This window comes from Chlorocebus sabaeus, chromosome X (assembly GCF_047675955.1).
Source record: "Chlorocebus sabaeus isolate Y175 chromosome X, mChlSab1.0.hap1, whole genome shotgun sequence".
Taxonomy (NCBI): Eukaryota; Metazoa; Chordata; class Mammalia; order Primates; family Cercopithecidae; genus Chlorocebus; species Chlorocebus sabaeus.
In genome coordinates this window covers 65432185-65448268 of record NC_132933.1, presented here as the reverse complement: position 1 = coordinate 65448268, position 16084 = coordinate 65432185, and the positions used below count along the sequence as shown (strand labels likewise).

Below are 16084 nucleotides of genomic sequence, written 5' to 3'. Positions count from 1 at the left end.
ATCTTCCAATCCTACAGTAGACATTTAGTCATTCTATTCATTCAGAATAATTTTCATATCTACTCAAACTGTAAATAAAGGTAACAATGAGTTTGGGGACTAAAAAGTATTTTGACTTTTATTCCAGAATGATTATTTCATTTTCAGGGTCTCTTAGTATTAAAATACTTTTATTTGGTTATGTATACTTAGGCTCTTCTTAAGACTAAAAGCTTACCTCCTAGTTTTCTCCAACAGAGTCATTTTCAAACATTTTCCCTTGCACTGCCAGTAAAATAATTTTGAAAAACGATGTGCTCTCCTTACATTTTTCCATTCATGACTAAAATACCTTGTAATTTTAAATGTTTGTAAAGTATATAATCCCCCAAATATTGTAAATATTAATCTTTTTATAAAGCACTATTAAGTTTGCATTTTAAATGTATCTAACAAATCTCAATCCTGTAAGAATTTGAAACAACAATAATTCATTTAAAAATATATCTATATGACAGTCCCTCAAAAGTTAAACAAAATAGCTACCTGATAACACAGCAATTCCATTCGTAGTGATATACCCAAGAGTTTAAAACATGTCCACACGACATTGTGTACACAAATGTTCATATAAGCATTATTCATAAGTAAAGAGTAGAAACAACCCAAATGTTTACGAACTGAGGAATGGGTAAATCAAATACGGTATATGAACACAATGGAATACTAATAGACAATAGAAAAGGCATGAAGTAGTAATAGATACTACAACATGGATGAACTTTGAAAATATTATGCCAGATAAAAGAAACTTGTCACAAAAGATCGCTTATTTTAATATACCATTTACATTAAATGTACAAAATAGAAAAATGTGTAGAGGCAGAAGGTAGAGTCTTGGTTGTAGGAATATGGAGGGAATTGGGAATGAATGTCAATAGGTATGAGGTTCCTTTTGGGAGTGATGAAAATGTTCTGTAATTAGATAGTGATACAGGCACTTTTTTGAATATACTAAAAAACACCAGATTGTACATTTTGAAAGTATGAATATGATGAATATGATATGATTTAGATCCTAATAACAATATGTATGAATAAGCTTTTATTTCAAAGTTGTTCCTGTGCCACAGCCCCATAATGTAGCATAGTATACTTTGGGATAGATGAGGAATGTGACTTCCTTTCATGAGGCGAGAAAAAAGAAAATTATGGAAAGGACACTGGGAAAGTAAAACCTGTGTGGTAACAACTGTTTTGGGAGCAGACCATTTTTTAGGAGGGGTATGTATGGAATTTGAGGTGCTGAAATTTCTTTACATCAAATTGATCTGTGTCTCAGACAGGTTTTATATAGCTCTAGTGGTATGCATACTCTTTGAAGACCACTGTTCTAACAAAACTGCTTTGAAATTTCACAGTACTTCATTCCTTCCTTCAACTTTCACCTTTCTCCTGAGAAGCCTTTAAACAAAAATATTTCCTAAATTTCCATTATGCTCTAAAATTTCAACAAACTTTTTAAAATTGGGAGTGAAATAGAAAGAACTTTATTTCTTCTACCTGATACATTTTAATCCTTAGAAAACATCTTTTTGTTCCCAATGAGCATTCGTAGGATAAAATAATTCAGCCAGCTGGCTTGACTATCCTTTTACTCTTTAATGAAGTGAAACTTGAACCAGCTCCAAACAGCCTTTCCTAAGCATGCTTGTAACTGAATACTGTACACTGTAATACACAATGGTTTCCTACTGTGCCCGAGACATTTATAACTATTCCTCCAGATGAATATTCTTTCTAATAAACAGACCAAATGTAAATGTCTGTAGCAGATGAATATTTATATCTGAATTGGAGAATAGTTCATACTTCTCTAGGTCTCATGAGATATGGGCAGGGCGCTCTCTTCAAAATCAGAACAAGAACAACACGAGAAAGTCTGCTGATGGGCTGGACCCCTTTACAATATATTTTACAGGTTGAACTATGTATAGAGGATCTCGCAATATGTATTACTCTTTTCTTCATGGTTATGCAACGATATGGGCCCCATATTAAGGTATTTTGGAAGGAAAAACTTTAGAGGAATAGTTTGTAATTGATATCAGCCATTTGAAACATTCTTTATAACGTGGCTAAAACAATAAAAATCAGGAATGACTCATAAAAATAATGTAATTTTTGCAGTAACTAATCAACAACACTTGTTCCAAAAATAATACAGACATATAAATATAAAAGGACTAACTTAAATTGCTTCTGATTTTGTTTTCAAAAATTCATTACAGATATTTTCAAAAAGAGTCAGATTTTTTTCATAACAAAGCAAATAAGTAATTCTTAATTTGTAGACTCTTGGCAACATATGCTTCCTCTTGAGACAGTGCCAGGGGTCAATTCCAGAGATAATATTTTGGGCAAATACATCTTTACCAGCTAATGTAGATACAAAAAAAATAGACATAAAAGCTCAGTGTTCTTCTTACAAAATAAATGAACAATTAAGCTTAATGTGTTTCTTATTTACCAAGATGTTTACCTCCTCACAAATGACAGTTACTTGCATGGCCAGTTGTATGATTCTTATACAATATGACATAATGTTCTTTGAATTGCAATGAAAGAGTTTTTTCAACTTTATGCAGGAATGATTTAAAAATTAAAATTGCATGTGTTTAAGGTACAACGTAATAGTCTCGTGTACATATGCAATGTGCAATGATCGATATAAGATTTAAATGCAGGCCTGAGATGATAAAGAAATAACAAGTTGCTCTTCTTTACAATAATGTTATTCATTGTTTTTTTTTTTTGCTATAGTCATTTTTGATAACCTAATCTGGTTCATTTCAGCCATCTTATTAGTGCTTACGGACAGACTGTCTTGCGTCTATTAGCCTCAAAATGTGCTCCAGATCTGTTGAAAAGCACAGCTCTACTAGAGAGGAAAATAAAAAGAAATTTAACTAGTTGACATACCTTTTACTTTATGGAACTTATAATCATTCTTTGCTTTTTCAAACCATCTAGGAGTCCTGCAACTGAAAGAAGATACCATTGAAAGTTTGTTGGCTACAGCTTGTCTTCTGCAGCTGACTCAGGTCATTGATGTTTGCTCCAATTTTCTCATAAAGCAGCTCCATCCTTCAAACTGCTTAGGGATTCGATCCTTTGGAGACACCCAAGGCTGTACAGAACTTCTGAATGTGGCACACAAATACACTATGGTAAAATCAATTGCTTCAACTTAACTTGTAATAAAAATGTTAATGTTGTAATAAAATTAATAAGCAATATAAACTTATATAACTTGTAGATGACTTTCACAAAGTATATATTGAACAAAAACATTTATCTGGTTGAGCTGCACTCAAGCAAGCTTTTCCTTTTTTGAATTACAGATGTTTAATTAAATCCCCAAACTTGAGGAAATAAAAATACGGCCACAAAATAAATTATACAACTGTATATTTCAAGTAGAATCTATAGAATTAAGATAATGTTAATTCCCTGATGTTTTTGCACAATTAGAGCTTTAGTTTGTAAAATTGCACAAATTATGATTTATAAAGAAAGTGAAGTGTCTTTCAATAAGGAAAAATGCTAATATTAACGGGTCAATAATTGTCAAAGCTTAAAAACTACCAAAATTAGTGGCACAATCTCAGTTCTCTGCAGCCTCTGCCTCCTGGGTTTAAGTGACTCTCCTGCCTCAGCATCTCGAGTAGCTGGGACTACAGGTGCCCGCCACCATGCCAGGCTTATTTTTGTATTTTTAGTAGAGATGAGGCTTCACATATTGGCCAGGCTGGTCTTGAACTCCTGACCTTGTGATCTGCCCGCCTCGGCCTCTCAACGTGCTGGGATGACAGGCTTGAGCCACCGTGCCCAGCCCAGATAATTTTATTGAATGAACGTCTTTATGTCTTAGTAACAAATTTTACTTTGGTTAAAAATAACTTACACTTCAATTCATTAATGCAACTAACTTAAAATCCCTTTCAATTCTATTAACAAATCAAAGGCAAATGTTCATAGGTGGTAATTATTTAAATGTTGCATGTGATAAGATAGAGCATGTTAAATGGACAGAGGATATTCAATAAAGCCTTACAATAGATGCTAATTCTTCCCTGATGCAGAGTAAAAATAAACTTTTTTAACCTCTGAAGAAGGGAAGGACACAAGATGGATCATTTTGTGAAACCCAATCAAAATATTTCAAATAAATTAAATTGCTTCAGTTATTTAATATTAAAAAACAAAAAGCAATTGTATACAAGTGAACAGTAGAAAGTCACACGTTGAAATCATAAATGTAGCATTTTTTAGAATAGAGATGCATATAAAGAGTATTTTTCTGGAGTTTTATACAGAAGGTAATTTTTTAACTTCTAAAATTTTAATTGTTTAAAAACTTCTTATCAAATCTTTCTTCCTCCTACTTCCCACCCTAGGTCCATTGCTCAAAATTTGAAGTTTGAAACATATTCCTCAAACAATACCATTATATGGAGAATCATATTATAATGGATTGACATTTTAAAACATATCATTTAATTACACCATTTATGTTACTGTGTCCTAAATACAGATGCCATATAATCTAAAGGAACAGGAATTAGGAAGGTCAAAGTTTTATTCTACCACAAAAAATAAACATGAAAACTTCCTATTAAATTATTTAAATTCTTGAACTAAGTATTAGCAGTTTCCTGTTTCGTATTACACACTTGCAAGCAAAATACATTCTGGAAAAAAAAGCTTGAATTATTTTTGTTGCTCAAAATGAATTTCTCTTCCTTTTCCTATTATGTGACCAAAACAGAGTATTGAAGCAGGGTGTGCATGAAAATGTAATATTGTTGTCTCTCTTAATCTCTCTTCTTTAGTTATGTTAGTATCTATTGTAAATACAGTAAAATATGTAAAGATCTTGCTATAATAATGTTTTTGCAGTACTATATTGATAGTTTAATAATGCAAATAATTTTAATGTCTAAGAATAATATTACACAATTTAGGGATTCAACTGTAATCATGTGCATTGGTAGACTGAACAAGGTAGATTGCCTTCCCTGATGTGAATGGTCCTCATGCAGAAATACCCTCACAGACACACTCAGAATGCTATTTGGCCAAATGTCTAGGTACCCCGTTACGCAGTCAGGTTCACACATAAAAAATAAAAAACCATTTAAATCATATAGATAGTTGTCTGCACCAATGAAGCATTTAGCAAATATGTGATAGTCATTTGGTAAATTTTGCAACAATATAAGTGTAGATTTTTATAAAATGAATAGTTAATCCAGGGCACAAAAGAAGTCTCCCTTGGAAGGTGCATAGAATAAGTGTTTACCTTGAAATTAGGGGCAAAATAATTCCCACATAAAACCATTTAAAATTTGTCTTTAAGTGAAACTAATTATTTCTATACAGTACTGGATACTGCAATGTAATATATGGATACTTTAAAATTACACTTACTTTTTATTTAGACTAATCTACTATATTGCCCAGCAATTTTCAATAGTCCCATTAGGAAGCAATTCTGGAGTCATAACAAATTCTATCAGAAAATCTAGGTTTTTCCTCTTTGTTTTTAATTGGAGAGTGGGTAGAAAGGAGGAGATATTGAGTTGTCCATAATATTAATGCAGTTTCAGAGTTTATATAAAATATCGGTACTATATAACCTTAACTTTTATAGTTTTATATTTGTCTAAACTCTTTCACAAAAATCGTATCACTTATGAAAAGCAGATGCAATATCAAACACAATGCAGTAAGCATGATTTCAGAGGCTTATGTTTGAATCCAGACTTTGCCACTTACTCCATAGAGAATCAGACAACTCATATGACCTGCTTTCTTATGAGACTAATTCCGCTTTCTCACAAGATCACACTGGTGATGACTTAATGCTTGTGAAAGAAATCAGTAAAGTGTGAAGTGCTGTACAAGTGTAATGTATTAATAGTTGTGCTACTATCACCATTATTTGTATAAGTGGGGGGGTCTTCACCCAGAGACATCTGCTACAGTAAGAACAGCAGTTCTCTTTCAATTGTTTGTCTTAATCACAAAGGGTTATTTGTCTAAATAGGTCAGTTTGAAACTTACGGCATCAGAGCTTTCTGATGGGTATGTCAACATTGATGATTGCTGTATGGATAACTTCCTTATTTGATTGATTCACTTCCACGATGACTAAACTAAAAGTAAAGCTGAGGTGGTGATTCGATTTATTTAGAGACCCCAATTATTCAGAGATTAGCTTACACTGTTCCTGAAATATCTGTTTATTGTACAACATAAATTGCAAGTTAGGTATGTTTATCTTTATTTTAGAAATATATTTCATTTCATTTAAAACTTGAGATCTTCACTATGAGAAATATTAAAAATGATCATTCTGTTGTCAAACAAAGAATATGTAATATTTATAAACTAGAAAAAATATGATGGTGTTTTGATTTAAAAAAATGAAACACAGATGTTTGAAACTGTATATTTGAGAAAATACAACACAATGAAAGAAGAAAGAATTGAGATATAATATATAAATTTATTTTTTTTTGAGACAGAGTCTCACTCTACTAAAAAAAAATACAAAAAAATTAACCGGGCATAATATATAAATTTAAAAGACATCCTCCCTCTTTCCTAAAGAAAAAAATTCATAGGAGTCCTTTATAGATTGTCCTGAACCCATAGATTGTTACCAATTGTAAAAGAGTACTTTTCTCTTGGTTAATAGAAGATCATACTTTTCCATAAAAGGAAAGTTTTTTATCATTTTTTTTTTCTTATCTCTAAGGAATTCAATTTCTTTCTGCCTCACATGCATAGCCAGAGTTAACTCTCCTACATTTTCAAGATAGCCACCACCTTAAAAAGTTCCAGCCTTTCTCTTATGACTTTTGGCTGAAGACCAACTAGACAGTCAGCTCTGAAGTCATGAGCTGCTGTTGTCACATACAGCAGCTGGGAGCAAAAAGTGCCGCTTTTGACTCCAACACTGCCTGTGTGGGCTGTGAAGCAGTTAAAGCTTACCTTGTGTGTTCTATAAATAATTCCCACTGGAAGCATTTGGCCCCTCAGCTTCAGAAGGCTCCCTGTTATCCATGTCACGGGTAGCAGGAGCACCTATTTTTTATAAGTGGATACATCTGTGTCTCTTGCACTTTCTGAAGTATAAGAACATGAAATGCTTTGATATGCTTATTCCATTAAGAAATTTCTAAAGTGCAGAGTTTTAGTCGATGACCTTTCTTTTCTAGGAACACTTCATTGAGGTAATAAAAAACCAAGAATTCCTCCTGCTTCCAGCTAATGAAATTTCAAAACTTCTGTGCAGTGATGACATTAATGTGCCTGATGAAGAGACCATTTTTCATGCTCTAATGCAGTGGGTGGGGCATGATGTGCAGAATAGGCAAGGAGAGCTGGGGATGCTGCTTTCTTACATCAGACTGCCATTACTCCCACCACAGGTATGGAAAATCACCTAGGTAATTTAAAATATAGTTCTGAACTACCACTAGGCGCTAATCCGTTTCTTATTTGCCTAATTTTATTTTCTCAGAAGATTCCTGGTAATTTGAGGGTACAAGATTTGTTTCACAGAAGGACATATTTAGCCATCAATTAGAGGCATTAATAAAAGACAGAAAAAAACATGGCTAAAAACAGCTACAGTTAAACCATAAACATCAGAATACTCATTAGTTTCATTTTCACCACATAATATTTGTACAAAGCTGGGAAAATGGCTAGGCTAACTCTTTTTTTTTTTTTTTTTCTGCATACCTTCTAGGCAAAATGTTAATAATCAGTACAATAGCCTTCTAGAGGACAGCCTAGGAAGGAGTCAGATCTTGAATAATATCTATTAATATTATCTGCTACCATCAAAAAATGCTATCATACTTTGGATGCACTATAACATAATCATAAAGGCATCCTCACCATATATGTTGAATTGAAGGATTATAGCAAAGATGATTCTAAGAACAAACACCTTTGAATAAGATCCAGGGTTAACTCACCTCATACTGAATTTTGGAATGCAGTCTCACCACATAATTTTACCATTGGTGATAACCACAATTTTTTCTCTGTAGCAAATTGATCAATACAATGTCTAATAGGTGTGGATATATTGCACATATGCATGTAATAATATACTGATTTTGTGGCTATAGGCCTCAAATATCATCCAAATTAAAAACAGAGACCTTGTATAGATTTAGTGGATCAATAATGTTATAAATATTAACATGAATCCACTTTTGTAACAAAGTTACTAATTAAATGTTAATATTGAAAAATAGATTGTTAATCTGCTGATGATTTTTCCACTTTTTTTTTTTTTTTTTTTTTTTTTGAGAAGGAGTCTCACTTTGTTGCCAGGCTGGAGTGCAGTGGTGCTATCTCGGCTCACTGCAACCTCCGACTCCCTAGTTCAAGCGATTCTCCTGCCTCAGCCTCCCAAGTAGCTGGGCTTACAGGCACGTGCCACCACACCCAGCTAATTTTTGTATTTTTAGTAAAGATGGGGTTTCACCATGTTGGCCAGGATGGTCTCGATCTCCTGACCTTGTGATCCGCCTGCCTCAGCCTCCAAAGTGCTGGGATTACAGACGTGAGCCACTGTGCCCAGCCGATTTTTCCACATTTTTTAAAACTTTCAGCTGATTAAATTTCATAGAACTATATGCACGCTCTTAAGAATCTATCCATATGCAATGAAAGAACATTGATTACCTTTCTGGTTATAGCAAATTTATCCAAAGAGCAAGGCAATAGTAAAGCCAAAAACAGAAATAACAAATATATATGTCATTTTAGATCCAAGGTTCTAAATCTTTGGATTGATAGATGATCTTTAGAATCTATGGAAATTTTATGTTTGGGTGAACGTTTACACTTATGTGTATTATTCTCAAGAAAGTTTCTATGATATATGAGATTCTCAAAGACTGCCTTTCAAAATGTTCCTGGGTCTGTGAACTTACTAAAAATACAATTTCTCATGTTCCACTGCAGACTCAGTTAATCAATTTCAGGGAAACAGGCTGAAGAATCTGTGTATTAACAATTTCTCCTTGTGATTTTAGGCATAAAAAACTTAAGATGCACTGGTGTAAGATCAGAGGATTATATCTTTACAGAGCCTTAAGTCTATAAGACATTTTCAGCAAAGTCAACTTCTTAGTTTGAACTTCTGTTATTTTATTGGAATGGAGGGACATTTCTAGCCCAAATATACAACCAACAGTACTGTGGTAGCCCACCTCTGAGTATGCCTTAGACCTAGAATATGGACTGTGTGAACTTTTCCTGTTGATGGTAGTGATAGGCAATGTCATGCAAATATAGGCTTTCCAAAAGAATTTAAAAGGTGACCTTACAAATATTTTAGAAATGAAACATATGAAAAGGATGGTGATGAATCTCTGAAGAGTATTTTTAGGGAAAAATACATAGCCTAGTTTTTAGACCTATTTCTAAAGCATATGCATTAAGCAAATGCCTGGACTCTCATGAGGCAGGTCAAAATAAAGATCCATCAGATATCACAGGCGGAGTGAGAACAGAACTGAAATTAACGCACGGAGAGCAGGAAAATTCAGAGAAGTTTAATGTAATAAGATTACCTCTTCTATTCCAGCAACCTGCTCACTATTCCTCTCAATGTCCCATGATACTGTGGACCCAAAACTCCAAGGGAACCAATCTAAGATGACTCTTGACAACATTCTGAAATATACTCTTGACTTCTCTCCAACTCATCTCATGAAAAATACTTTACCTCACTTTTATCAGTGTTAAATAAGGTCACTGTCTGCCAGGTAATGATAGTTAAAAAGAATTGATCATCTCTTTTTGTTAATATGCTGGCTAGTTACTAAGGCATGTATCTCAACTCAGTTAAAAAGCACATGCTTTCAGAATATTCTGCAGAAGTGATCAGATGATAAAGATACCATCCACCATGTCTGTTATTATTTTAACTGAGCATGTTTGCATGACCGCCACTACCAACACAACTACCCCAAATCCACCAAAAAGATTGCTACTTGTATTAGCCACATGCAGTAGACTAGGAGATTCTTGCTTGTGCAGACACAGCCATTCTCTTTGACTGCTTTCCGCAATACTTTCTATGAGTGCTTTTTGATGTTTGCTCCTTTAAATTATATGTGTATATTCAAAAGATGAATAATGTGTCAAATAAATCTGCAGAGATCATTAGCTACTACCAGCAGACTTTTAGTTATTTTCCTTGATAAGTGAAAATAAAAGTCTTGCTAAATAACAAAAAACATTAAATAATCAAACCTCTACCTTTAGGTTAGCTCAAGTTTTCTCTACCTCTACCTCCCAGGCTCAAACGATCAACCCACCTCAGCCTACAAGTAGCTGGGATTACAGGCACATGCAACCACACCTGGCTAATTTTTGTATTTTTTTGTAGAGACCAGGCTTCACCATGTTTTCCAGGCTGGTCTCAAACTCCTGAGCTCCAGCGTTCTACACACCTTGGCCTCCCAAAGTGATGGAATTACAGGTGTACGCCACTGCGCCCAGCCTGCAAAGTTACATAAATACAAATATGTTCTTTCTAATGGTGAACGCTCCGTTCATATGCCATGCATCACTATTTTGCAGTTACTGGCAGATCTTGAAACCAGTTCCATGTTTACTGGTGATCTTGAGTGTCAGAAGCTCCTGATGGAAGCTATGAAGTATCATCTTTTACCTGAGAGAAGATCCATGATGCAAAGCCCTCGGACAAAACCTAGAAAATCAACTGTGGGGGCACTTTATGCTGTAGGAGGCATGGATGCTATGAAAGGTAAAAATAACTTAAGAGTGTCTTCATTCAAAAAAGATACATTCTTAACAGCCTCCAAATTATAAGGGTGATATTAAAGCCATGTTAAATGAGTGCACCTAAAGCGAATTTTCATAAACAGGGTGCTTTATATGATGTTGTGACCTCATTTTTCTACTTACCTTATGAGACATAACCTTTCGATTAGTGTTGAACTCTTAATAGGCACTTTTACTTTATAGAAGCTGTTTTAAAATTTGAATATTTACTTTGCCATATTATATCTTTTCAAGGAAAACTTATTTAATGTTTGTGAACCCAAAAGTATGTGAGACAGGTCTCAATGAATTTACAAAGTTTATTTTGCCCAGGTTAAGGATGTGCCCATTCTGAACCCCAGGGGGTCAGGGTACAGCTTGATTTTATACATTTTAGGGAGATATCAGACATCAATCAATATGCGTAAGGTGTACATTGGTTCTGTCCAGACACGCGAGACAACTCAAAGTGGGGACTTCTAGCGCATAGGTAGATAAGAGACAAATGGTTGCATTCTTTTGAGTAGCTGATTAGCTTTTCACTGAATACACAATTTACATGTGAGGGAAGTACAAGAATACTCACTTATGCCTTAGACTGGCTTAGAGAATCTGCATTTTTTTTTCATAAACAATAAAGCAGAGGAAGCAATCAGATACGCATTTGTCTCAGCTGAACAGAGGGATGACATTGAGTTCTGTCATTCCTTTGTCCTGCACCTATGAAAATCAGCTGTCAATTTGCATTGCCAGGGTGAAATTCAACGTTAACTGCTTAAGGATAAGCATCTGGAGGCCCACAAGGAATTTCCTTGTGGGCAAATTGTGAGGGAGGTATGTAGCTTTAAAAAAAAAAAATTCTCAGTATTTTTCTTATTTAGGAATAAAAAGGTGGGGAAGGTTTGCCTGATGCAGTTCCCAGCTTGACTTTTCCTTTTGACTTCGTGGCTTGGGGGGTCCCAAGATTTATTTTCCTTTCATATGTTAATCACAAAGGAAAGAGACTGCACCTGGCAAAAGTCTGGCTGTTGGCCACTTGTAGAAAGAAGCCATAATAACAAGAGTGAGGTGCAATATAAAGAGCACAAGATTTTCTTTCCCATGCTAGTAAGGGGAGGAGTGGGTGGAATTCTTTCCAAAAATTCCTACTCTTCCATTTGTAGAGGGAATGTGGGGGTTTTAAAGAGAGGGTTTGGAGTGCAGAATAGACAGGGTGGTTAGGAAGTGGCAGGTGTTGTGACCCACTTCAGTGGCTTGTCTTGAATTATTTATTGTTCCATCTGGTTAAGGGGCTGGTGCCATCCTGGCTAGAGGTGTCTGGTCTGTATCAGCATGTGGCCCCTGAAGCTTCTAAGGAAATATTTGACGAGATAAGTGAGTATGGTGTGTGTTTATCAAGCATCTAGGTAAACAAATGTGCGTAAGGCATGGGAGCATAGAATGGAATAAGAAAGGGAGCGGAGGAAAGAAAACATTCCAAGGATGTAAACTTTATCTCAGAGCGACATCTTGAAACTGGGGGATGGTGGGAAATGAGGAAAGGATACGGGATAGAAAAAAAAAAAGTTTAAAAACTTGGTTTGAAGTCCTACTGGAATCACATTATTTTCTTTGATATATGTAATTGAAAATTGGAAGACTATATAGTAACTATGCTTATTAATCATAAGCCCATAAAACAAGAGATTGCAAATGCAAATATCTGCAGATTTGTAGGGTTACTTGAAGAACTGATGTTCTTCAGAAAATAACAAATAACAATATTTTTGTATTTTGTAACAATAATGTTACAAGATAGGTTTTATAGGACAATGAGATCCTATAATTAATTTCCAGTCTGGCAACTTGAGGTTTTATTGCATTTTGTTGACTAAATCGAATATTAAAGCATATTAAAAGATTTATTGTTTGATATTTAAATCACAAGAGTACTAAATAAAAAATGCAAGTGCACTTGTCCTTCATTTCTGACTTTGCAAAAAGCCTAATTTGCATTGTGAGAAATGGAAAATTTTGTGTTTGTCTGGTTTTTGTGTTTGTTTTTTATTTTTGGCATTTTATTTGGGCTAATCTTGGTTAACTTCTTGTTACCATAAAGAAATGTATTACAACAAATGTTTATAAGTATCTATAACTCCTCATCAGTCTCTAAAAATGAGTGAAATATGAACCTATAATCTCTGGACTCTATTACCAAAGTTTGTCATGGAAATAAATGAGGGTATGAGACACTTTTGAGTTCCTGGTATTTGGAGACACTATAAAAGGCTCATGGGACATTGCAGACCATTAAAAGAATAGTAAAACCTTACCTTTTTGGTTACTTAATCTTTGATTGGCATTTTGCAAACATCGTTTCTAATCCTCACAATAATGTTACAATGATGTCACCGCTACTTTGCCCCTCATAAGGTTAGATAGCCAACCCAAGGATAAACATCAAGAAAGGCTGGAGATGAAATTCTTATTCAAATACGATGTTCCTTTTTCTACACTGACACTGTTACAGACAAAAGAACAACAACAAAACTCTTCGGGAATTTTAGAATCTATTAGAAAACCAGGGTAAACACGTAGTAACAAAAAAAAGGAAAAAGAAAAAGAAAGAAAACCTAAGAAGTATAACAAAAACATTAAATGGGCAGCATTTACCTGTATAAAGCAGTATGACATTGAAAAATGTACTACTTTACATATTTTCACAAAAGTATAAACATTAATTTCTATGCTTATGCCTTTTCTTATAGTGTGTTGTTTCAGTTATTTTTAAAAGATGTTTTTGACTACATATTGAGTACAGTGTACACTGCTTGGGTGAGGGATGCACTAAATTCTCAGAAATCACCACTAAAGAACTTGCCCATGTAACCTAAAACCACCCGTAACCCCAACACTATTGAACTTTTTAAAATTAAAAAAAAAATAACTTTTATATTTTGATGTTTAAGAAATACAGTGCTTCCTCAGTCTCTAATTTCCTCTCTGACTCATATAACAAGCTCAGAATTGCTGTTAAATATAGGTATCACACTAATGGAATGGCTGGGGCTAACTCTAACTCCTACCATGTATTTGAAAGAATCATTAGAAAGTGCTAAGTATGATCACAGAATCAAAATTGTTAAATTGTCAATTAGTAAACTTTGGATGTCTTGTACATAGATATCCATAGTATTTTGCAAATTTTTATTTATTTAAAAAATAAATTCTGAATAAAGAGTATGGCAGGAGACAAAGTAAAGGTTAATCTTGTCACTTTTGGAACATTTGTAAAGTAAATGGAGGAAATGATTACATCAGATATATTTACTACCGCAGGAATCACAGTGTTCTCAACAACACTGATAAGTTTGATGGGTTTTGTTCACTCTTGAATAGATGACGAACGAAGACTGGGTAAGAGCATAGAAATGGATTGAGAAACAATATATCAAACATTCTGAGGCAGAAAGTTATTTATACAGAAAAATTTTAAAGGAAAAGATAGTAAAAAATTGAATTTATATTTTTCCATCTAATATAGAGCTGCCCTAGTAAAGCAGCTAGAGAATATACATTTTGATTAGCTGAAGGATTGCTGGGGGTGGACAAAGGGGCTGGAGAAGTCTTCAAACTTCAATATGTAGAACTACCAGTCATAAATGCTCATGTTGCAGTCAAAAGTTATGGGATCATTTTATCTTCTATATTGAATCTAATGCCTTGAAAAATTTAACCTGGCATCATTCACACATCTACATCTCTCAGTGTAAATCTTCTACATACAGCTGATTAATGTAGATTTGTACAATTTTCTAATCACTCCACCATTCATATCTTCATAATCATAACAATGAGTGCAGACTAGCTTTTATTTCCTAATCGAAATTAGGTCATCGGTAAAGTCCACTGACAAAAAGAGAACTGAAAGTTAAAATTATAGCAAGCAGATAAGAATACAGACATAGGAAGACTGGGATGAGGAAATGGAAAGAAGTAGAAGACATTCAGAGAAAACTGACTGATTAAACATAGAATAAAAGTAGATGTCAGTTTGTAGTTATTTCAGTTTTAACATTACCATTCAAAGATATTTAATGTAGAAAAGATATTTTGATAGGTGTTATAATTTGACCTCTTAGCAGTAAATATAGTCAGTAGAGCAATTGCTAATCTATAAGTCAGTATTCAGTAAAATCCATGTTATCAGTGAAACAGGCAGTAATGATAGAGAAAGAGTAAATGAGTCCCTGTGTATTTACAAGTTTGTATTAGAAAACCCAAAATTTGGAACACAAATACTTACAGTGCACTATTCCCCAGAATATATTTAAAGTTAGAGGAAGGAAACACGGTTTCCGCTAATTCAGTCTAATCAAGGAGCAGCTATATATTTAATATACACTCTGCTTAAATTTTGACTGGATATGACCCCATACTATTGCCCTGTAACTGCCAATGGGTTTGCTTCAAATGTTAACTACATCTTCATTATAACTAATGGACTGCATTTTCTTCACAAATCTCCCAGTAAAGGAACAACTGGAAAGTGTTTTTGCTTATTATTGTGGTTGACTTTGTGTAATTGGGATGAAATTTTTTAAACTTGCCACAAACTCTATTAGATACACTATAGATGTAAAAAATAATTCTATCATTTTCCACCCTGGTTATTATTCAGAAGTTTCCCTGTTGTGCAGAATCAGCTTTTACTAAAAAATAGCAGCAGCTATTACAAATGAATGGTAAGAAGCATTGCCTACTGAAGTGGCAATTCATTATGACAATAGTGATAGTTCACTTTGTCAATAGTGACAGTATACAATGGCAGTAAACTTTGTACATTAGTAACTGAACAGAAAATAAAATTATATTAACACTTAAAGTAATACCTTGTAATTCTATATTTTCAACTGTAATATTTTGTGCTACTGAAGCAGGTTCATTGCCTGGGGTAACACATGAGGTTCGTTGTCTCATGGCTACAGAAATCAAAGACAGGGACATACAAAGACTGAGATTAAGGGCAGAAATTTAACAGGCAAAAGAAAGAGAATAGCTCTCTGCTACAGAGAGGGGTCCTGGAAAAATGGGTTTCCAGATCTGTGATGAAATGCAGGGGGGTCTACAGATGAGCTGGTGAAGAGGTGGTGTCTGATATATATAGGGAGCAAAAGACTGGTTAGGACCAGGTGTGCCATTTGCATAGGGCACAAATCTCTGGCCACCCCCACACCAA

The 16084-nt window shown here is 34.1% G+C and overlaps 1 protein-coding gene across 3 annotated transcripts in view; it reads left to right on the top strand.

Annotated features, from left to right (window-relative positions):
• Positions 1-16084, top strand: part of KLHL4 (kelch like family member 4) — a 159886-nt gene that overhangs the window by 106361 nt on the left and 37441 nt on the right. For 2 of the 3 annotated variants that reach the window (XM_007992204.3, XM_007992201.3), the window contains exons 4-6: positions 3013-3209; positions 7269-7481; positions 10663-10849. In XM_007992204.3, coding sequence (XP_007990395.1) covers positions 3013-3209; positions 7269-7481; positions 10663-10849 — 597 coding nt within the window. The remainder of the gene's footprint in view (positions 1-3012; positions 3210-7268; positions 7482-10662; positions 10850-16084) is intronic. The other variant, XM_007992202.3, reaches the window with a different exon arrangement.